Source organism: Nicotiana tabacum, chromosome 15, assembly GCF_000715075.1.
Source record: "Nicotiana tabacum cultivar K326 chromosome 15, ASM71507v2, whole genome shotgun sequence".
Lineage (NCBI taxonomy): Eukaryota > Viridiplantae > Streptophyta > Magnoliopsida > Solanales > Solanaceae > Nicotiana > Nicotiana tabacum.
The window spans coordinates 866,014-889,383 of NC_134094.1; the positions used below are offsets into that span (position 1 = coordinate 866,014).

At 38.6% G+C, this 23,370-nt stretch overlaps 1 protein-coding gene and 1 non-coding gene across 2 annotated transcripts; one reads left to right on the forward strand and one right to left on the reverse strand.

Annotated features, from left to right (window-relative positions):
- Positions 1-13,523: 13,523 nt before the first annotated feature.
- Positions 13,524-13,596, reverse strand: TRNAA-AGC (transfer RNA alanine (anticodon AGC)). The gene has a single exon. It is a non-coding gene; the product is annotated as a tRNA-Ala (tRNA).
- Positions 13,597-13,712: 116 nt separating this feature from the next.
- On the forward strand, positions 13,713-17,276 carry LOC107759732 (beta-carotene isomerase D27, chloroplastic). The gene is made up of 6 exons (XM_016577732.2): positions 13,713-14,318; positions 16,111-16,203; positions 16,371-16,432; positions 16,583-16,689; positions 16,777-16,872; positions 16,963-17,276. Exons 1-6 carry the CDS (start codon positions 13,878-13,880, stop codon positions 17,010-17,012), a joined length of 849 nt encoding a protein of 282 aa, XP_016433218.1. The 5' UTR covers positions 13,713-13,877; the 3' UTR covers positions 17,013-17,276.
- Positions 17,277-23,370: the final 6,094 nt, after the last annotated feature.

Consider the following 23,370-nt stretch of genomic DNA (forward strand, 5'->3'; position numbering starts at 1 on the left):
CGGGTACAAAATAATTTTTTCAGAAGATAGCTTTCGCAGGCGAGCAGCATTTTAGGTCGACAAGACTACACACATAACGTAATATTTCACCGCGCTATGCTTCGTGTGTTAAAGATTCTTTCGGGTACAATACAGCTTTCCCAGAAGATAGCTTTTGCAGGCGAGCAACTTTTCAGGTCGATAAGACAATTGTTTTTTTAAAATGGGTTTATGTTAGATTGTTGTACTGAAGTATTAATGTTAAATATCAATAAGATTTAACAGCAATGGAAACATAATTTTATTTCATACATTCTGCAAGATAAACAAGTATGTACACTTATTACAACCACATTACAAAAATAAAACACTATGTGTATCCTTGATAGTTGGGCACATTAGATGAACTTCCACCAGGAGCTAGATTACCACCGCCACCCAAACCAGTTGAAGGATATTTACGACGATCGTGTCCTGTTTGTGAGCATATGCCACATTTGCGTGCATAAATGGTATCACCAACATCCGTTTGGTTCTGTATACGCTTTCTTTTTTTCACTTGTCATTGACGTACATAGTCCTTGTTACACACCTTTTTAAATGGTTCTGGCGGCCAATAATGCTCAGCACCTACTGGCTGCAACTGCCCACTATATGTGTTTAAGTATGCAGCAATACTATATTCTTTATCAACGTAGTTGGTTTCCCCTAAACTTGTATGTTGAAAGAACTTGATGGCATACGAGCACGACATATGGTAGATGGATCATTTTTCACAAGAGCATAACCTTCTAGTTTCATTTACGGTGTGTGTATTATTCCCCCGGTTTTGATGAATAGCAGTGCGAACTTCAAAAATATTCTGCTCGTTGCAATACTATAAATATGAATGCTAATATGCTCGCCCCCTGTATTTCTCAAATATTTTCATTGGTATTGGCATAAATTCAACACCCCTTTCCATCAATGACGATGCACCTCTAGCCCTTTCAACAAACCTCTCCGCCATCTACTTGAATGACATCCGCACCATGGCAGTGAGAGGCAATCCACGTGCAACCTTCAATAACACGTTGAAAGACTCTGACACATTTGTAGTCAGAATTCCCCATCTTCTGCCACTATCCGCGTGCAAATTCCACTTGTCAAGCTCATGTCGCATCAACCAATGATAGGTTCCCTTGTTTTCCAGCCTGATAGATTCCATTCGCCTCCTGAATTTACACTCTTGGTGATCTGTTTTAGCCATCCACATTAAATCATGCAAATCCTTGTTGGGATATGCCTTTTGAAAATTGGCCTTCAGGCACCTCACATAGTAATGATGGTAGGCATACGGTTCCTACCATGCATGCAAATTCTGTATAGAACTTAAAATACCACCATGCTGATCAGATATTAGACAAATACCTAAACACAGTTTGATAACGTGTACTTTTAAGTGGTTCAAAAATAGTGTCCACGTCTCTTGGCTTTCATTGGCACAAATAGAAAAAGCTAAGGGAAATATACTTCCATTAGCATCTACTGCAGCGGCGATCAACAACTTAATATCATACTTTCCATAGACATGAGTGTCGTTTATGGATATTACCGGCCGGCAATGCAGAAAGCGATCAATTGTTGGTTTAAATGCCCAGAACACATATTTGAATATATGTTCTAGTATTCCCGGACTCCACTCAAGCTTCCATTCAACAACAGTCCCGGGGTTAAAGTGTTGCAATGCAGCCATGTACCTGGGTAAAGATGCAAAGGACTTATCCCAGTTATCATAAACAATTTCAAACGCACGTTTGCGCCCGAGAAATGCCTTTCTTTTGGTAATGGTGCACCCATATTCCTGGTGGACGGATGTTATACACTCTTTGATTTTGTACCTTATGGACGCTTCAATGTGTGGAATCAAGACAAGAGAAATCAAGTCAGCATTCAAGTTAAAATGATTCCTACTGAATGTGTCCATTTCACAATTATGGATGCTAATGTATTTACCCACAACCCACATATTTGTTTTGTTCTTCCTCGCACACAACATCCAATTACAACCTGTAAACCATCTACGGTAGACTACCTTGTATACATCTGAAGATGACTCGCATACCGTGATCTCACGACACCCTTTTACGTTGTACATTAGCACTGCCCTGGTTAGGCGCGCTTTATCAGGAAAAAGCATGCCCTTTGACAACACTGTTGCTCTAGATTCATCCCACATTATTGTCTGAATTTTGTCAATATCCCTTGTGGGGGTATGCACATCCGGCATACTTGGCAAATGATCAAGGTAGGGAATCTCCCTTAAATGAAACGGCACGTGGGACTCGTACACTCTTGGTCTAACGGGGGATGAAGCATGCTCCCTCGTCAAATCAGGTCAAACATTCTCTCCCTCCTAATCATCACCCTCATCAGGGAAGGGTGTGTTATCTCCAGACTCATCGGCATTGTTGTCATAATCACTATTCTCTTCCTGACTCTGTGCATCTGCCAGATCCCGATTAAATATGTCGTCTTTGGGCAATTGAGTAAGGACAGGACCTTCAGGATGCTCGTTTTCACTGCACAACCAACAAAATAATGAGTTACTCAAATTGATAAATACTTTACATATAGCTATATCACTTCACTTACAAATCGTAATGTGTTGACATCCCATGATAAACATTATCCTGTTGGTGATGACTCCCGGATGGACCACCATAATCCAACATACTAGAACTAGGCATATTCCAACTGGGCGTTGGTTCATAACTTGTAAAATTCATATTTGGCCGGTACCTCCTGTGGAATATATGAGTGTTAATATAAATTCAATACAGCAAAAATAAACATCGTAACACAAAGGAAAATTGAAGTTTACCACTCGTCGTGTGGATTATGTAAACTAGGAGAGAAATTATTTCCTCGCTCCTCATTCGCCCGTGGAGATAAGTTTAGATCAGGCCAAACTCTTTCAGCCGGAACCTATTCGGCTAAAACTGCTCCAAAATAACCACCCGATGACTGAGGGATATCCCTGCTTTGCGCAGCCTCATTATTGCGAACGTCTTCAACCTTGACGTGCATTTCCAATATTTTTATCACAAGAAATTCTCGGTATTCATCCGGAGTCCTCAAAAACTCTCTCAGAGTTTCATTGTCCTCAATGTTAAACTCAGCATAACAAGCAACCCCTTGCGGAGTGACAGAATACTGATATCTTCTGGTTACTTTAAGTTTCACCGAACGTTTGCTCACACTCATTTTTTTACAAAACAATGATACCAATGTATCGTACTCCTCTGTAAGTGGCAACCTAACATGACACTGTGGAGATAAACTATAGGTTACTGAGTTATTCGCCACCACAACCTCACCCCCCCCAATATAATGAAACCCTTATTCTTCGCTCTTCAGACATTATGAAAAAATGCAAAACAACTTAACGAAGAAATATTTCAAAAGACTTGAGAATATTTGTGAATGGATTTTTAGAAAATCCTTAACCTCTTTAAATAAGGCAAAAACCAATCTGGGGGTACAATTATTTTAGGTATATCGCTTTAAATAAGGGCGTTATACCCAGTTCAATTATTGTTATGTCAGTTAAGCCCAAAAGAATTATTGGTGGGCCCACATAATATGTATAACACGGTAAAGCGTTATAGATATATAGCGCCTTTTAAAAGGGCGCTATATCTTAACGGGCAAACGATTGTTAAGGTATAGCGCCCTTTAAAAGGGCGTTATATATATTTTGGTCACTATATTTATTTTTCACACATTTTGGTTCTTTGAGTCCAAAAGAACCACATTTTGGTTCCGGACTGGATGGTAACTTGAACTCGTCTCGTTTTTGCTTTTTACGCGAGGAAATTGATTGATCCTTTCTCCTTTTTTTTTGAAATTAGGTCTACTTGCGGGCTCGGTTGTAGTCCGCGATGAGGACATTTTAGCTGATCCTGCTGACATGGCGAGGCTGCTTCAGGAGGTGCTTACTCGAACAGGTGTCTCCGAGCCTGCTTCGGGTACAATTGTTTCTTCACAGAATCCCCGGCCGGAGGACAAACAACCAAAAAGAAGTCGCTCCTCTGCGGCCAGGGAAAATAATAAGAGGGCGAAGATTGTTTCCCCCGAGTCATCTCCGGAAGTTATGGTGACTAGCCCTCCTCCCGGGCCGGTCATAGACACTGTGATGATGGAGAAGCTAGTGATGGGGAAGCTAATTCTCTGCATAGAAGACGACGATCCTCATCAACTCAACATAATGCTCAACTTGTTGAGTCAGTTACACCAACCGAGGATGATGTCATGGCACTTTGCGGGGAGTTTGAGATGGTAGAAAGTGCCAACTCCCGTTTCTGTGTTCAAGTCGTTGTGCCTGGTATTGCAGGACTGAGTGTCGAGTCACTGCCGTCTTCGATTGGCGAGCAACCAACAACTAGCACTGCGTTTGTTGCAGCTGCTTCTCACCCTTCATTGCCATCAGTTTCATCTCCTTCTTCACCAGCTCTTCCATCAGCAACTGTTAAATCATCTCCACTGGCCGCATCATTCCAAGAAGAGAATGTTACTCTTCCCCAGTCCCCAGTTCATGGAAATTTGGGGTAAAATTATGCTTCCCCCTCTGAAGATCCTCAAAGGAGGAGGAACGTTACTCTCTCGGTCTCCGCTGGATGCAACTTGCTATCCCGACCGGTGGAACTTGCTAATTATTTGAAGCCTTTGGCTTCAGAAAAAGATTGGGAAAAGATACAAGCTCTCGGGAGAATGCTTGTTGAACAAAGCCATGCACAACGCCGCAGCTGTACATTTTTTACTTTCTTTGTTATTTCTTCTATTTTTGCCTGAAAATATCCTGAGTTTACCTTTCTTGCTTTGTAGGCCAACTTTCTTGCTTCTGAATGCCTCCAAAGGTTGATTCGGAAAAATAATAAACTTACCTCCATACATGATCAGCTTTTGGTCGAGCGGGAGCAAATTGCCGTTCGCCTCTCGGAATTGGAAGCCAAAGTTGTTGAGGCCATTGTGTTGGAGACTCATTTGCAGTAAAGCAAGCAAGAAGTGGTAACCCTTAGCGAAGAGATTGGCCCATTGAGGGTTAAATTTGACGAAGCCAGGGCCAAATAGGCTGAAGTACATAATGTCGTTCTTGCTGCAACCGACCGTGATGCTGCCTCCTTTGAAAGATTTACCAACTTGGAGGCAGCCTTGAACTCCAAAACTGAAGAGCTTGTTGCTGCGGGGGTGAAACATGCTCAGCTGGAGGAGAAGTATAAGAAGACTATTGAGCATAATAGGTTCTTTAGTTCAACTATCAGTGACCTTGATGTTAGCCTCAGATCTTTTAGATCCGCCAAGGAAAACCTTTCTGCCGAGGTAACCCAACTCAAATAAGAACTTAAGCGCTGAGCGGCTTCCCTTGTTGTTGAGAAAACTTACTTTATATACAGCATGAGGAGAAAAACCTTGGAAGAGGCTAAAGATTGTATCATTGACTTTGATGTTGAATATTCTAAGGCCCGTGAGGTTGAGTTAGCTGCTAAAAGTGGTCTCCCGGTAGAGCCCGATGCTTCCGGTTCTTCTGGTTCCGGTTTTGAAACTTCAGCAACAGAAGATGAAACGAAAAGTGAAGATGTTGAAGGCCAAACTAATGAAGGCCAAAATGTTGAGCCATCGACGGATCTACCCACTTCCCTTGGGGGCGTGGACACTTCTCTTCCTCCAGGTTTCGGAGATGCAACAGTTTAGCTTTTCTTTTTCTCTAACTTTTATATCCGTGTCACCTTGGCACGTTATTATAAATAAAGAATCTTTTTGCTCAAGTATTATTTGAGTCTTTCTTTTGTTTGAACGTTTATGCAAGTTTTGCACTCTTTTTTTTCTTTTGCCTAAGTATTTTGCACAAGTTTTAGTGTTTGTATCTTATTACGTAAAGCCTTGGGTGTATTTTTCTCCGAAAGCATTTTGATTTCGGGCATAAGTTCTTCCAAAATCAACACTTTAACATGAGGGTTTTTATAAGAGAGGCCCCTCTTATGTTTACGGTGCTCTTGAAGAGGACGTCTCCTGTTCATTACGGCACTAGCATTTGAAGTACTTGTTTAACTTTCAAATGATAAAATTAATTCATCGATCAGACAAAAAACAAGATGATAAAAGGGACTTTATTTTATTCTTTCCATTTTCAAAAAGTACATAAGCATTCATTATGTTAAAGAGAAATTGTCATTTCTTATGGCTAATTCAAACAACTTGTTTCTACGGGGTTGGCCGCGCAGTACCCCGTCCCGATGACACAATTATGTTTCGTGCTCCAGTCGACGTAGCAGTCATTGTTGCTGCATTCTCATATCATTCCCCCTCCCCCAGTGTTCTAATGCGAAGAATGCAAATTGGAACACTGGAATCTTGCACCTTCGAGGATCCCACTAATTAATTGCTAGACAATCTTCTACTCGATAACAAACTTCGCTTCCCCTTAGAAATTTATGCTATCGAGCAAAAGACTATCTAACAATCCTCTAGTGGTTTACACTTGTGAACAGTCGGATAACCTTTGCTGGATAGAAAACTCATTTTTCCGGTGGGAACTTTGCTATCGTAGCCAAAGATTATCTAACCTCCCCGGATTGGTTCTTTGCTTGTGTGCCTTGCTATTAAAGATCTCATTGCTGCTGTTGATACTTTCTTCGTAGTATGCTTTCCCTTGCTGTCTCGTTAAGAACCTTGCCAGAAAAACCCAATTAGGACAAAAACTGGACGAAGGAAAAAAGAGTGCAGCACATACTTTCAGTACATGCGATGTTTGTCAGCAATAATATCTCTTGAGGTGTGCCACATTCCAGTTGCTTGGAAACTTTAGTCCACTATGATTCTCTAACTCGTATGAACCTTTTCCGGTGACAGCTGAAACCCGATAGGGGCCTTCCTGAGTTAGACCTAGCTTACCTACGTTGAGTACCCGGGTGTTCTGAGTTACTTTCCTTAGAACCAAATCTCCCACTTTGAAATAACGAAGATTAGCTCTTCGATTGTAATATCTTTCCATTCTTTGCTTATGTGCTGCCATCCTTATATGTGCCAAGTCCCTTCGCTCATCGAGTAACTCCAAGTTTACCAACACCGCTTTGTTGTTCGCCTCTTCGCTTGCCTAGAAATACCTTAAGGTAGGCTCCCCTACATCCACCAGAATTAAGGCTTCTGCTCCGTACACAAGGGAAAAGGAGTTTCCCCTGTGCTCAATTTGGTCGTTGTTCGGTATGCCCATAAAACTCCGGGTAGTTCCTCAGGCCATTTACCTTTGGCTGCTTCCATCATTTTCTTGAGGTTTTGTATAATCACTTTGTTTGTTGACTCTGTTTGACCATTTGCGCTTCGATGATAGGGTGAAGATGTGATTCTCTTTATTTTTAAATCTTCAAGGAACTTTGTGATATTTGGGCTGATAAATTGCGGCCCATTATCACATGCTATTTCTTTTGGTATTCTGAACCTGCAGATTATGTTTTCCCACAAGAAATCCACCACTTCGCGTTCTCCGATCTTCTGATAAGGACCTGCTTCCACCCACTTAGAAAAATAGTCAATTAAAATCAAAAGAAATCTTACCTTACCGGGAGCCGACGGTAGTGGTCCGACGATATCCATCCCCCATTTCATGAATGGCCACGGAGATAGAAATTAATATAGTGGTTCTGCCGGTTGATGTACCAACGGTGCGTAGCGTTGGCACTTATCGCGTTTTTGTAAGAAAGCTTTGGCATCTTGTTCCATGTAGGGTCACTAATATCCCGCCCTTACTAGTTTTAGCACTAAAGAATATGCGCCCGAATGATTTCCACATATCCCTTCGTAGACTTCTTGCATAACATAATTAGCTTCGGATGCTCCCAAACATCGGGCCAGCGGGCCTTGGAAAGACTTTCTGTACAATTGGCCTCCTATGAAGTCCTGCTTTGACACGCAGCGCCCGAGATGCCTTGGAATCTTCGGGCAAAATTCCATGCTCGAGATAATAGATGATTTCATTCATCCAGTCCCAGACCAAATTAGTAGTATTTACCTCGTAGTAGATATCTACATCCAGGACCGAGTGCATCAGTTGTACTACTGTCCCAGACTCTGATCCCTTTATTTCTGTTGATGAATCGAGTGTGTATCCGCTTCTGCATTTTCTTCCCTTAGGATATGAGTAATCGACCACTCCCGAAATTGAGCCAGCAGAGCCTGGACCTTCACCACGTATTATTGTATGCGCTCCACTTTGGTTTTGAAGATCCCGTAAACTTGATTTACCTCCAGTTGTGAGTCGCACTTGATTTCAATGACCTCAGAATCTAGTCCCCGGGCCAGTTCAAGTCCTGGAATCAAAACGTCATACTCTACTTCATTGTTAGTTAAAGGGATCGTTCTGATGGCTTGCCTTAGGGTTTCTCTCAAAGGAGTGGTTAATACTATGCCAAGCCCGGACCCTTTTACGTTGGAGGCTCCATCTGTAAATAGGGACCAAACTCCCGATGTCGATTCTGACACCATTACTACCTCTTTGGTTGCTAGAGGCAACAATCCCGTACTGAAATCGGCCACAAATTCAGCCAAGACTTGTGACTTAATCGCAGTCCTTGGTTTATATTCTATGTCGAATTCACTCATTTCGACGGCCCATTTGGCTAACCTACCCGAGAGTTCGGGTTTGTGAAGGATGTTTCATATGGGAAATGTAGTCACCACAAATATCGGGTGACATTTGAAGTAGGGCCTCAGCTTCCGAGTGGCAACTACGAGAGCTAAGGCCAACTTTTCCAAATGCGGGTAGTGAGTTTTTTCTCCTGTTAAGATTTCACTAACATAATAAAAAGGGTATTACGTACCTTCATCCTCACGGACTAAAATCGCACTTACCGCTACTTCCGAGAATGAGAGGTAGACCAACAGTGTTTCATTCGAAAGTAACGAAGGGCTTGACAAGTACCTTTTCAAATCTCTCAAAGCCTACTAGAACTTCGGGGTCCATTCGAAGTTGTTTTTCTTTTGACATTTCTCCGATGACCGGGAAATGAACCTGGTCAAAGCGGCCAATATCCCTGTAAGCCTTTGGACTTCTTTCAAGCTTGACAGCTGGACCGGGATGTCTTCGATGTCCTTGATCTTATCGGGGTTTACCTCAATCCCCCTTTGCGATACCAGAAATCCTAAGAACTTGGCGGAGCCGACCCCGAACGGGCACTTCTCGGGGTTAATCTTCATGTTGTGCTTTCTTAGGATGTCAAAAGTTTCTTGTAGATGCTTAAGGTGGTCACCTGTATTCAAAGACTTAACGAGCATATCGTCTATATAAACTTCCATAGTTTTCCCTATTTATTTTTCAAACATCTTGTTTACGAGCCGCTGATAAGTGGCTCCGGGATTCTTCAACCCGAAGGGCATCACATTATAGCAATATGTGCCAAAATTTGTTATAAACAAAGTCTTTTCTTGATCCTCCGGGTTCATCTTAATTTGGTTGTACCCGAAATAAGCATCGAGGAAACTCATTAACACGTGCCCGGTCGTCACATCAATCATTTGATTGATGTTTGGCAGTGGGAACGAGTCTTTCGAGCACGCTTTATTCAAGCCCTTATAATCTACACACATGCAAAATTTATTGTTCTTCTTAGGAACTACTACTACATTAGTTAGCCAGTTTGGATACTTTACCTCTTGGATCGAACCAATATCAAGTAAGCGAGTTACCCCTTCTTTGACGAATTTATTCCTGGCCTCCGTAATATGGTGCTTCTTTTGTCTTACCGTAGGGATCCAAACTTAGCTTGTGTACGGCCACCTCCGTTGGGATATCTGTCATTTCTGCATGCGACCATGCAAAACAATCGGCATTAAATTTAAGAAATTCAATAAAGCCAGACCTAAGCTCGGGGTGCAGTCCTGTCCCCAATTGGAATATCCTTTCTAAGAACTTTTCAAACAATTCAACTTGCTCGAGCTCTTCCGCCGAGGCTTTTGTTGCATCTGTCTCTTCTGGTACCTGTAAATACCTTGGCACTTGATAAGATTCAGACGCCTCTACCCCCGGGCTAACTTCATTCGATTTGGGAGCGGGCACCGATTCCTGTAGTTATTATGCCGCGCGCTCCTTCCCTTTGCTATTGGAGATAGAAATAGCATTCATCTCCCTTGCCACTGGTTGGTCGCCCTTTATCTGTTTAATTCCTTTGGGCGTTGAAGATTTCAGCAACTGATGATATGTTGATGGTACAACTCTCGTCTCTTGCAACCATGGTCTTCCCAGAATAATATTATATCCCGTATCACCATCCACCACTTCAAAAATATTTGTTTTCATCACTTTTTCAGTGTTTGTGGGCAAACAAATCTCTCCTCGGGTTGTCACACTCACGAGGTTGAATCCGCGAGGAGTTTCATGGATGGAATGATGCTTCTGGTGAGTTTAGCTTACTCCATTACTCTCCATTGTATGATATTGGCCGAACTTTCTGGATCCACTAGAACACGTTTGATATTGAAGTCTAGCACATTTAAAGAAATTACCGATGCGTCGTTGTGCAGTAGCAACAATCCGTCTGCATCCTCCTCTACGAAAGTGATGTCGTCTTCAGAAGCTTCCCGAAGTCTCTTGCTATGGGTTATTGATACTTTCATCTTTTTTTCTGCCGAGAAGGTAACCTTGTTGATCTCGTTTTCCCCGAAGATCATGTTGATCGTCTGGCGCGGGGGATCTTCTCCTGCTTTTGAGAGTTCTGTGTTATCCCGATGGCGACCATAGTTATTCTTGGCCCGGTCACTTAAGAATTCTCTGAGATGCCCATTCTTCAATAGTGTCACCACTTCTTCCCGGAGATGTCGACAGTCCCCAGTCCGGTGGCCATTTGTCCTGTGGTATTCACACCATAAATTGGGATCCTTCTAGCTAGGATCAGATCTCATTGGCTTCGGGAATCGTGCTTCATTGATGTTTCTCATAGCTGATACCAACTCTTCTACATTGACGTTGAAATTGTATTCTGAAAGACTGGGGTAGGAAGGCTCATGCGTACCTGGCACTTGTTTGTCTTGCAATGATCTATTGTTCCGACCGCGATCAGTCCTTTTGTCGATAGCGAACCTGTCTGCTGACAGGAAGCCTTTGCTGCAGTCTTCGGTCAGTTCGTAGGGCAAAAATCGATCCCTCGAAACCGTCTGTCCGCGTCGAAATCATCTTTTGATTTTTCTTTATTCTTCTCCCGTCCTTTTGCCGATAACGGGAAGCCAACCTGATCATCTTCGATCTTTATCTTTGACTCGTACCGGTTGTGGACATCTGCTCAAGTCATTGCTTGGAAATCAAGCAAGCTTTCCTTCAATTTCTGGAAAGTGTCTGAACTTCTCGAATTCAGACCCTTGGTGAATGCTTCAACCGCCCATTCATCCTGAACACCTGGGAGTAACATCCTCTCCTTTTGGAATCGGGTAACGAACTCACACAGCAACTCGGATTCTCCTTGTGTAATTCTGAATATGTCGGCCTTTCGGGCCTGCACCTTCCTGGCCCCGGCATGAGCCTTAATAAAAGAATCTGCGAGCATCTCAAAGGAATCTATAGAATGCTCGGGTAAGGGCGAATACCACGTCAAGGCTCCCCTCGTGAGAGTCTCTCCAAACTTTTTCAGCAAAACAAATTCAATCTCGTGAGGAGCTAAATCATTCCCTTTCACCGCCGTTGTATAGGTGGTACTATGCTCATGAGGGTCTGAAGTTCCATCATACTTTGTCACGTCAGGCATTTTAAACCGCTTCGGGATTAATTCTAGTGCTGCGATTGGTTTGTACGGCAACTGAGTATACTTCTTTGAGTCCATACCTTTCAGCACCGGTGGTGCACCCGAGATTTGGTCTATGTGGGCGTTCACTTCTCTCATAAACCGTAAGAGTTCATTCTTGAAGGGATCATTTTCATTATTGTGGCCGGATTCGCTCCCCCCAGCCCCATCGGAACCAACCTCGCCCCTCGGGGTGTTGTTGTCCACCCTCTGCGTTATTTGATTTGCGGGAGCGCCGGGAGGAACTGAACCTCAGCTATTCGCATTATTGGAAGCCCCCGATAACGCCTACTTCAACTATGTCATAACCTTATCCTGTCGTGTGAGGTGGCCTCGAATGATCGCTTATTGCTCTTGTAGGACCCTTACCGCATCAATAACATGCTCTTAGTTGCCTCCGAACATGTTGTGGGTACCTCTTGTCGTGGACCGGCATGGCATTATGCCCCTCATTATGGGTGTCACTGATTGAATCCTCGAGATGAGGCTGGTTTCCTTGAACCTCAGGATTATGTGTGTTATTAACACCATTATCTGTCATTCTTATGATTTTTTTGCTAAGGCAAATAATCAAAACACGTTAGTAAAAGAGGCAAGGATCAACTTAATTATACGGTTTTCTAGGCCTCACGGTGGGCGCCAAACTATTTATCCGTAAAACGATACAGTTGAATTTATACGTGGTTTCTAGATAAGTGAATTAATTTAATTCAAAAAAAATAAAATAATTAAAGAAATGCGCAATACTTAGCCTTAAAATGAAGGTAAAATCACGAAAAACAGTAATTTCGGGGGCAGAGAGCTTCCGAGCACAACAGTGATTAAAACAAGGAACAAGAAAGTAAAATTATATAAAGTTTTTGATCGATTATAGCGTAAAATTGCCAGAAAAGTCGTGTCTTTTACAATGATAACAGAGCTCACTATTTATAGCCACACCTAGGGTACAAGGTCCTAGGATCGTGTCCTTCTTTAATGTCAATTATGAGGGTCATTGATGTAGGTGTAACGGTGAGTATAAATGACAAATTCTCTGTAATGGGCAGAGCACTAAATGCTGTAGAATATTCTCCATTAAATGATATCGGTTGGAGGGTATTTGTCGCATCTTTACGAGTGTCATTTTTTTCGGTGACAAACGAGATACTGCCTTCGGTTCTAACTATCCCCCGCCTTAAGTTCCACGTGTCATTCTCTTAAGCGGCTACGTATCATAACGTATTTTACCGTATACACCAAAATAAATTACATTTGCTAGACAAAAAACATATAAAATATGTATATTATATATATAATACACATATATACAAATATATATATATATATATATATATATATATATATATATATATATATATATATATATATATATTGTTGCGGCGTGATTTTTTAAACGAATATACATTTTCCAACAAAAAACCATTATCCTGACAAGCCACAAAAAAAAAATAAATAAATAAATAAAACTAGCCAAATGTATTCCCATGCGTTCATTTAACACTTCTTATGTTAGCCTTCTCTCGGTCAATATATTTTGAATTTACTTTCTGTATAATACCCAATCGTGGCTCAAAAAATTACATATGTGCTTACAAATAGGGGGCGGCGATGATTGACCAAGAATTAGAAATAAGATAGTAATTTGGAATATGGTTCAATCTCTAGCTTGGATAAAAATGGCAAAAAGGATCCACAACTAGCATATTGAGATGAAATCTTATTAAAACAATAAAAAAGAAGTGGAGATGCGGGGTATCGATCCCCGTACCTCTCGCATGCTAAGCGAGCGCTCTACCATCTGAGCTACATCCCCTAGTTGTGACATGAGTGCGTTATTTCATATTGTATCGTTACCGTTAATGCTTTTGGTGATTTGAGAGGCTGCTAAAGACTATACTGCGATCACATTTGTGTGGTCAGAAGTTTTTCTGTGTAAAACAGAAAACGCAAGAAAGGATGAAAAACAATAAGAAAAGAACAAAGAATACTGAACCGTAGAAGTCCCACGATATGCATCGACTATTATTGCTAATTACAGTACTGAACCAAAGAGTATCTGAGAGCAGCTGATTAATTACGTGAAATCATTAATTCATGGTGCTACTTAGCATCCAAACTCTTCCCTCTTCATGTCCAACTCTCAATAATTACACCTTTAATTATCGCTCTCGGCGACAAAGCCAAAGCCAGAGCCAGAGACGATGTGTTAAAATTCGTAGTAACGTTATCCGATGTGGGATAGCCGAGCCCTCAGGGGAACCAGCACCGTTAGGTCAGAAGACAAAATACAATGATGGATTGTTTGAGAAGGCATTTATGACTCTTTTTGCAAGGAAGATGGAGAATTTTGCGGCTAAGTCTGCAAGTAAAAATGGTTCGCAGAAAGAGGAGAAGAAGAAGGGTTGGTTTGAATATGATTATGATAGTTTTGTAGATGTGTCGAGGAAAGTAATGCAAGGGAGGTCAAGGTTGCAGCAACAGCAAGTGGTTCGTGAGGTCCTCATGTCTATGCTTCCTCCTGGTGCTCCTGCTCAGGTACTAGCTAGTGTAATTTCTTCCTCATGTTTCACTACTAATATTAATACTCCGGCCGTAAGAGAAAAAAGTTAAAAATTAAAAGAGACCATGGCAATTGGGAATTGAACCAACAATCTGTTAAAGGTTTTAAACCACCTCGATCACTAAGCTATATTCTTGGGTTATGTCAAGGAGATTAATCAAAACGTAATATATACCGGCAAAATATAGATTTTCCTTTATAAGTACAATGTAATTTTTCGACGAAGGGGTTCGGGATCCCCTTCCGCCCCTGCCAGCAGTCCCAAATTCATAGTTTTATATTTGAGAAATGGACAATCAAAGTGGTAAATTATATTGTGGTACTGACACATACTAAATTATGATATATATTGAAATATGATGATCGATAGCAACAGTACCGTTATAATATTGGGAGGTAATTCTAGACACACTGAGAGAAATTCATCTATTTCCTCCATTTCATTTGAAGGGAATGTTTGACCATAAGAAAGAAAGAGTTTTAGAACTTATGATCTTAATTAAATATACTATAAACTTATGCGATTAAGGGCAAAATGAGAAATATAAAGTTAATTATTTTTAATTATATAATTGCATCATTTGAGATTGACACGTAAAATGGAACATTAGGGAATAATTAATAGATTCATATAACTAATCTAAGTGGTTTAGAATTGAATTATAGCTGATTAATTGATTGATTACAATAATAGCTCCGGGAAGTATATATGAGGCATTATGCTTCTTGAATTGATTTTTCAATATCTGGGCATGCTTAACAGTCGTCTTACCAACTGAAAATGTGAAGCATATCTTGTCTAAAGCTAAAGAAACATGAATACTTTGGGCATATTCTTTCCCTTAGCTTTAAAGCGTTCGTACTGGTGTTTGAAAAGGTAGAAAAGGTAGTGGGCAGACGTAAAGAGGTTACCACTTCCCACTTTAGACATTAGACAATAAACTGAAACAACTTGACGGTCCAAAATTTAAAGGTTGTGGTTCTACAAAATACCAAAAATGAATAATATACCAAAATGAATTATGATCCACTTGAATCTTATTTTGGAACACAGTATATCCTATTCATACACCATCGAGAAGTATTGAGAGTTGTTCAGCTATTTGTACTTGACGAATGTCTTTCTATCATTTTATTAGTATTTATTTTACATTATCTCTGAATTTTCCTATTTGTTGCCTTTTGATTGGAAAGGAGATCATACCTTAAAGTGGTTAGCAAGTGAATTATTTTTTGGCTAAAAGGTGACTAAAATACAAATGTATACTTCCTCTAACCCAATTTATCTGGCGGAGTTCGGATTTCGAGAGTCTTTCTTTGACAGTAATTTTTCATATGCCGTTTAGATATTTTGAATTATTAATTCTATGACTTTTATAGTACTTTTTACATAGTTTTTAAATATATAAATTTTATTTCAAAAGATTTAAAAATTTTATGTTTGAATTTACAGTCAAAATTAAGATATTTGCTCTAAAAATCCAAGCTCGGCCATATAAATTGGGACAGAGGGAGTAACTTCTATAATGTCAAAGAATGAACCTAGAAACTGTAAATGTTAAAGTGGAAATAAATCTAATGTTTGAGAAGGAAAATATCAAATTTATAATGTTGAAAAACAATCAAATTTGTAAAGTTGAATCTTTCTAAGCTTTTGAAAACGGCATGTGATTGTTCATTTCCATATATTTACAATTCGAAAGGTTCACGAATCATGATTGACGAAAATGTATCCTTAATTTAATTAACTTAATTCATTTGTTGCAGTTTAGGAAATTGTTTCCGCCTACAAAGTGGGCAGCAGAATTTAATGCCGCAATTACTGTGCCTTTCTTCTTCTGGTTAGTTGGTCCTTCTGAGGTACAGTACTGATCAAACCACTCTCATATACAAATTCCTATTTTGGGAACTGCCTATAGATCAGTTTATTCTACAACAAAATAGTTTATAAGCATCACTGTATTTTGAAAAAAAAAATTAGTTTTAAAATCATATCTTAGCTTTAATTATGTGCAATTTATCAACAGGTTGTGGAAGTGGAGGTTGGTGGGGTAAAGCAGAAAAGTGGGGTTCACATTAAAAAGTGCAGGTAAGATTATTTTGATAAAGTTTTATGACTTGACTATTATGGTGAAAAATGTTATGTGACAATAATATAATTTTGAATTTACTATTATAATTGGTAAATTCAAGTACTTTAATTAGTGTGACAAAAGTATTTTGTTTTATAATGTCAAAGGTATTTGGAGAATAGTGGGTGTGTAGGAATGTGTGTGAACATGTGCAAAATACCAACACAAGACTTCTTCACAAACGAATTTGGACTTCCATTAACAATGAATCCAAGTAAGTGCCCATCAACCTTATTTTCCGACACGAAGTATAAATAACATTATCTTATATTCTTCGTCCAACTTGTGTTCAATAATGCAGATTTTGAAGATATGAGTTGTGAAATGGTGTACGGACAAATACCACCGCCATTTGAAGAAGATCCAGTGGCGAAGCAACCTTGTTTAGCAGATATATGTACGTTGGTCCAACCTTCCTTAGTTCAATTTGGATACAAAGATTGCCAAGTTACTAACAATTAAGCTCATGTTTTATTTCTATACGCAGGCTCCATTGCAAATCTTAGCTCAAGTTTCTGCCCGAAACTCCAAGCCTAATTAGGTGAAGATGAGCCTGTTTAATGAGCGTGACGGACCAAATTTAGTATATAGATAGTACATATCTTTCGCATTCTAGTACAATTTATACCCATACAAGAGTATACATTTATGTTACTCCATACAAATGAAAGTTAAAAAAGTTATTGAATGTGGAATTCATAATCATAGGGACAAGCGATGTGAATTCTCTATGTTTTGATGAACGAGTTGTATGATATGCTTCCTTAGAATACAAAAATTAAATATATTTATTGCTCCCAAGCGTACACGCAAATATACAAGGTCGATAAATAATATAGGATTGTAAGTCCAGATATTGTACCCACAGGGACTTGTGATTAACTATCAACTAAATTAAACCCAAACAATTAATCTATTCAAGTAAATCCTAAAGTATGAATATTTAACTAAAACTAATCTAGAGTAACAAACTAAGAGATTAAAGGAAACAAGTTGGCGAATATTAGAGATGAATTCAATGAGAGACAATAGTCTAGAACTGTGGGTTAGCTAACAATCCATTGAGTCTTCCACTTAAATTGTCTAATTAATTTATCTGGTTTATTGGTTGACATGGTTAATATTACTCGTAGTCTTCTCCCAAAGTACTACTCGCCTATTCAAGCTAACCTAACTCCTATATTCCTATGAAATTAGGATTAACAAGGCGATTAGGTATATCCCTATCCTAACCGCAAATCCGTTCCCGATGCTCAGGTTCAAGATCTTGTTCTACTTAATCTTATATACAATCTAGAATTCCCTCTCCCGAGTTCAATCCTAGATTCATAGATAGTATTCAATTGTTGATCAAGTAATCAAGTAATTAAGCGCAAGATTGAATAAATAAACCAATATGATAAAATAATAAGAACAATTCAAGTTTCAAACTACAACGTTCATGTTCATGTAGCACCCAAAACTCTAGAACTAATAAACTATAAGATTAAAAGAAAAGAAGAGAAGAAAAACTAGTTAGAAGCCTCCTCCAAGCATGGTGTGTGTTCCTCCACGTGAATTCTCCTTCAAAGTATGTAAGATCTCCTCCAAATTAGGTTTATGACCCCTTTTATAAGAGTTGAGACCGTGTAGAGCCGAAATAACCTTGTCCCGAGCAAAATAGAAAAATTCCGCAATCGCAACGTCCGGACCAGTGCCTCGCGCTGACCTTAGCGCTGAATCCAGTAAGTTTTTACGCTCAATTCCTTCAATGCTGGCTTTGAATTGTATCTCTTTATTTTGTCTTCCACGTGGGGGACAAACACCAAAAGGGTGTCCCCCCTTTGTCTCATCCGTTTAAATTATTTTATTTTTCTTTCTTTTTCTTCCGCGTTTTATTTAATATTGCTCCAAATCTCTTCATCTTCACACTGCTTTATTCCTACACTGTTAAAATATAATATTAAGCATAAAATAATATAATTAATACTTAAGAGATGATTAAAAGTGCTAGAATATGAGGCAATAATGGGTAAATATATACATTTTTGGCCGAATATTACAACCCACTAGGGGTGTTCATAAAAACCCGAAAAATCGAACCAAAACACAAACCGACCAAAAAAACCGATATATTTTAGGTTTGGTTTGGTTTTGGTTTTGAATTTTAAAAACTGATCAAATTTGGTTTGGTTGTGGTTTTAATAAAAAAAATAACAAAAAAAATCGAATCAAACCGACTATAGAAGTAGCTATTTAAATTTATTATTACACATATATATGTATATTTTTATATAAAGTTTTTAAAATTTTATGATACATATTAGTCGTTTGTATTTTTAATCTAGTCCTTTCCTATTATAATAATCTAATTTTTTGCCTTTACATTCTAGTTTGATTGGTAGTTTTCTTTTGCTAATTTATTTCATGTTAAAAATAATCGATTTTTAATTGTGTACTTAAAGTATTCATCACTATTTGATTCAATTATCATCAATATATCTTAGTAAATGATAGATTTCTCAAAGAGCAATTGGTTTGATAGTGTTACGTTGAAAATGTAGTCGCTGGGATATGTGTTTGGTAGTGTATGTCTCATATTTAAGAAAAAATCGATAAATAACTGAAAAAACTGAAAAGCCGACAAAAACCGACTTAATTGGTTTGGTTTGGTTCCAATATTTTAAGAACCGATTTACTTGGTTTGGTTTCTTTTTAGGGAAAAACCGATCCAAACTGAACCATGAACACCCCAAAACCCCACACTTAAACTCTTGCTCGTCCTCGAGTAAATATTAAAATCACTCTCGATAAATCAACCCTAGAAACATCACCACTTCGGTTAATACTAACAATTAGGACCTATAGCAACTCAAACCATATCAAATATGCATTTTCTGATCATCGTGCAAAGATATACAAGTCACAAACAAACAACAAACTTCTAACCTGCTAACCTCAGAGAGGGACTCTAACTCACCAAATTTTATGCCCGCTTACCTATTCTATCAAATAAATATAATAAAATCACCTACCTATCATAAAACAAGTGCCCTCACAAGAATAAATAGTCCATACACTCAAATCAAAGAATGAATATAATTTAAGGACTTAGCATCAAAGAACAACTCTCACACTCACAAACGAATTCACATATATGCACAAAGAATCATAGGCTTGCCCATTATGTACATCTCTACTAATTAAGTGTGCTCGAATAGAATCAAATAAGACTTTAACGGGCTGTAATGTTGGCTAGGGGATGGGTAGGAAAACTATATAATAGTGACTTTCACTTCCCTAAGCACTTTGCACTTTAGACTTCATCACCCATTATTTTCATCTCTTAATTTTAATTTTCAGCCCTCTCATCATCTATTGTTTCGCAAGTATTTCCCTCATATCAAGAACGTTTCATTTTTTTAAAAATATTTTTTTTTCTCTTTTTTTTTTCATGTCATATTCTTTTCAAGAGGGCCTTTTTATCACTTTTCAGCTATCGTTGGTCACCATTTTTCACTTAATCATCCCCTTCTTCAAATTTATTAATTAATATCATAGCCAAGCAACAGTGCTCAAGGAAGCATGGTGCAAAAACTAGGGATTCAACAAAAAGATCAAGGCAAAAATACAGCTTCCAAATAAAAGGCTACAGGCTCAAAGGTCTAACTAGTGGTACAATATCTTAAAAGGCTAAAATTCACAAGACATATCAAAGAAAGCCTATTATCATCTTCTAAACAGAGAACTTTTATTTCGCTTCAATAACATGCAGGGCAAGTTCTAGACTAAGATGCAAAACATGGAATATATGCAAGAAATCCTCACCACACATGGCACAAGTATCAATCAAGATAAATCAATTCTACTCTAAGACAGACAAGATCATAGTGAACGAAAAAATAAGAATAAGCTATATACAGAGTCACAGCCTTGAGCTTAGGTATCAGAAAGTCTACTATTTTATTCATTACTCAAGCACTCAGAAGAAAGTACTACTCAAGCTTATGCCTAAATATGCTAGTATCAAACAAGTTACAAAGGTTTCTCTTCTCCTCTTTTTCTACTCCTAAAAAAAGAAAAAAAATAATCTAATCCTAGAACAAAAAGAAAATATTTTTGGTTTTTATTGGACTTTTATCCCTCAAAAAAACTGTCCACAAAATCCATCGTCGGGAAAAGTCCAAGTTTTCTGCTTTTTTCTTCATTTTTTGTTTTTTTCACTTTTTTTTTCTTTACACAAAAACTAGTACATTAAGAAAGAGTACTACAACTAAACTAGAATAGCACAGAAAATCACCCAGACAATCTCCTCACCCCACACATAAAATTATGCAATGTCCTCAATACATACAATAAATAACAAGAGGGTAAAAGAGACTCCCTGGTAGGCCAAAGGCCGAAGCACGAGCAGTTCACGAGACACTCAGACTTTTTTCAGTTATGATCTTTTGTGTGGGCACCCCAAACTTAGTTTCAACAACCTGCTCGATTATGCATACGCCTATTAACTTTGATTCCATGCTCCTACTCCTACAAAATACAAAAATAACACAATAATAAATAAACAAAATAAACAAAATAAGAAAAATAATAGAATTGGGTTGCCTCCCAACAAGGGCTTGATTTAATGTCGCGGCACAACGCCATCACTTTCAACACTTTTTCATCCACTTTGAGGATATAAATTGCGTCCCCAATTTTGCATCAATTTTTCTGTCACGTTCCTGGGGCAGTGGTGTGAAAATAAAGGAACCAAGCAATAGATATCACATTTTGCACTTCTTAGCCCTTAAGTGAGGGATGTCATTTGTCTCTTTTCAGAATATATGCACTTTGTTCCCCATTCATTGACTCCTCCATAAACTCGAATGGATCAATTCTCGTGTCACCAACCAAGTACAATGTTGAAAAGTATTTAGAATGAGGTCCAATGCGCTCCAACCCTATAATCGCTTCACTTTTAACATCCTTACTTTTGCACACTTCCTCAACCTTGGCATCATTAATAATATTGTGGTTGAATAGCTGAAATTTCTCTTTCCGCTCCATAAGCTGGCCAGTATCAACAAAAATTGGTTGTAGGGCATCAAATACCTCAACTTTTTATTCAATTAAGCCTGCAGGTCATGGATATCTGAGCCAAATTGGTCTATCTCTTGCCTGAGCTCAGTTCTTTCGTCTATCAGTTGTTCTGCCATATTTGAAAAACCATTACGTAGAACCCCATGAAATTTTACCAGTTTAGCTTGTTCCTCTAGCCAAGATTGGCTCATGATATCTGCTTCTTCAAAGTTATCTTCTTGTGGGAACTTGCTCTCTTCGTCGAGTTAAGGTTCTTCTTGAAAATTGGCCATTAATTCGTCCATTCTAGCCTGTAGTCCTTTGATTGCTAAGGAAATCTTTTTGTGAATTTCATCTTGTTGCTCGACTACTTGCCTTATCATGTCTATAATACGGGCAACGCGTTCCATATCCTCCACTTTATTGCTCCTATCAAACTCATAAACATTATTAGAAACATCATAATAAGAGCACTGAGATGGATAATAAGAATTAGGACAACCATCCTAATGGCCACCTTGACCACCACACACATTACAAATATTCCACTCATAAGATTGAGATTCATAATTTTACCACAAGTGTGGTCCTCCACAATATGGACAAGGATCACCATAATAAGAATAACCAATATTTGACCAATTCTCATTCCAAGATGCCATGTCAACAAAGATAATAAAATATTAAACTAAGATAAAATAAATAAAAAAACTTGGATAGACAAAAAGTAAAAATCTAATCTAGTAAAATAGTTAATTTCTAAGTCCCCGACAACGTCGTCAAAAACTTGTTGCTCCCAAATGCACACACAAGTATACATGGTCGATAAGTAATATAGGATTGTAAGTCCAGATATCGTACCCACAGGGACTTGTGATTTAACTATCAACTAAATTAAACCCAAACAATTAATTCTATTCAAGCGAATCCTAAAGTATGAATATTTAACTAAAACTAATCTAGAGTAACAAACTAAGAGATTAAAGAAAAAAAGTCGGCAAATATTAGAAACGAATTCAATGAGAGACAATATTCAAGAGCTGTGGGTTAGCTAACAATCCGCGGCGTCTTCCACTTAAATTGTCTAATTAATTTATTTGATTTATTAGTTGACAAGGTTAATATTACTCGTAGTCTTTTTCCAAAGTACTACTCGCCTATTCAAGCTAACCTAACGCCGATATTCCTATGAAATTAGGATGAACAAGAACACATTAATAATTTTCGTATAATAACCAAGCAAGGTGATTAGGTATATCCCTATCCTAACCGCAAATCTGTTCCCGATGCTCAGGTTCAAGATCTTACTCTACTCAATCTTATATACAATCTAGAATTCCCTCTCCCGAGTTCAATCCTAGATTCATAGATAGTATTCAATTGGTGATCAAACAATCAAATAATTAAGCACAAGATTGAATAAATAAACCAATATGATAAAATAATAAGAATAATTCAAGCTTCAAACTACAACGTTCATGTAGCACCCAAAACTCTAGAACCAATAAACCATGAGATTAAAGGAAAATAAGAGAAGAAAAACTAGTTAGAAGCCTCCTGCAAGCGTGGCGTGTGTTTTTCCACGTGAATTCTCCTTCAAACTATGTTAGATCTCCTCCAAATTAAGTTTAGAACCCCTTTTATACGAGTTGGGACCGTGTAGAGCCGAAATAACCTTGTCCCGAGCAAAATAGAAAAATTCCGCAATCGCAGCGTCCAGACCAGCGGCTCACGCTGGCCTTAGCACTGAATCCAGTAAGTTTTTACGTCCAATTCCTTCAATGTTGGATTTGAATTATATCTCTTTATTTTGTCTTCCACTTGACGGGACAAACACCAAAGGGTGTTCCCC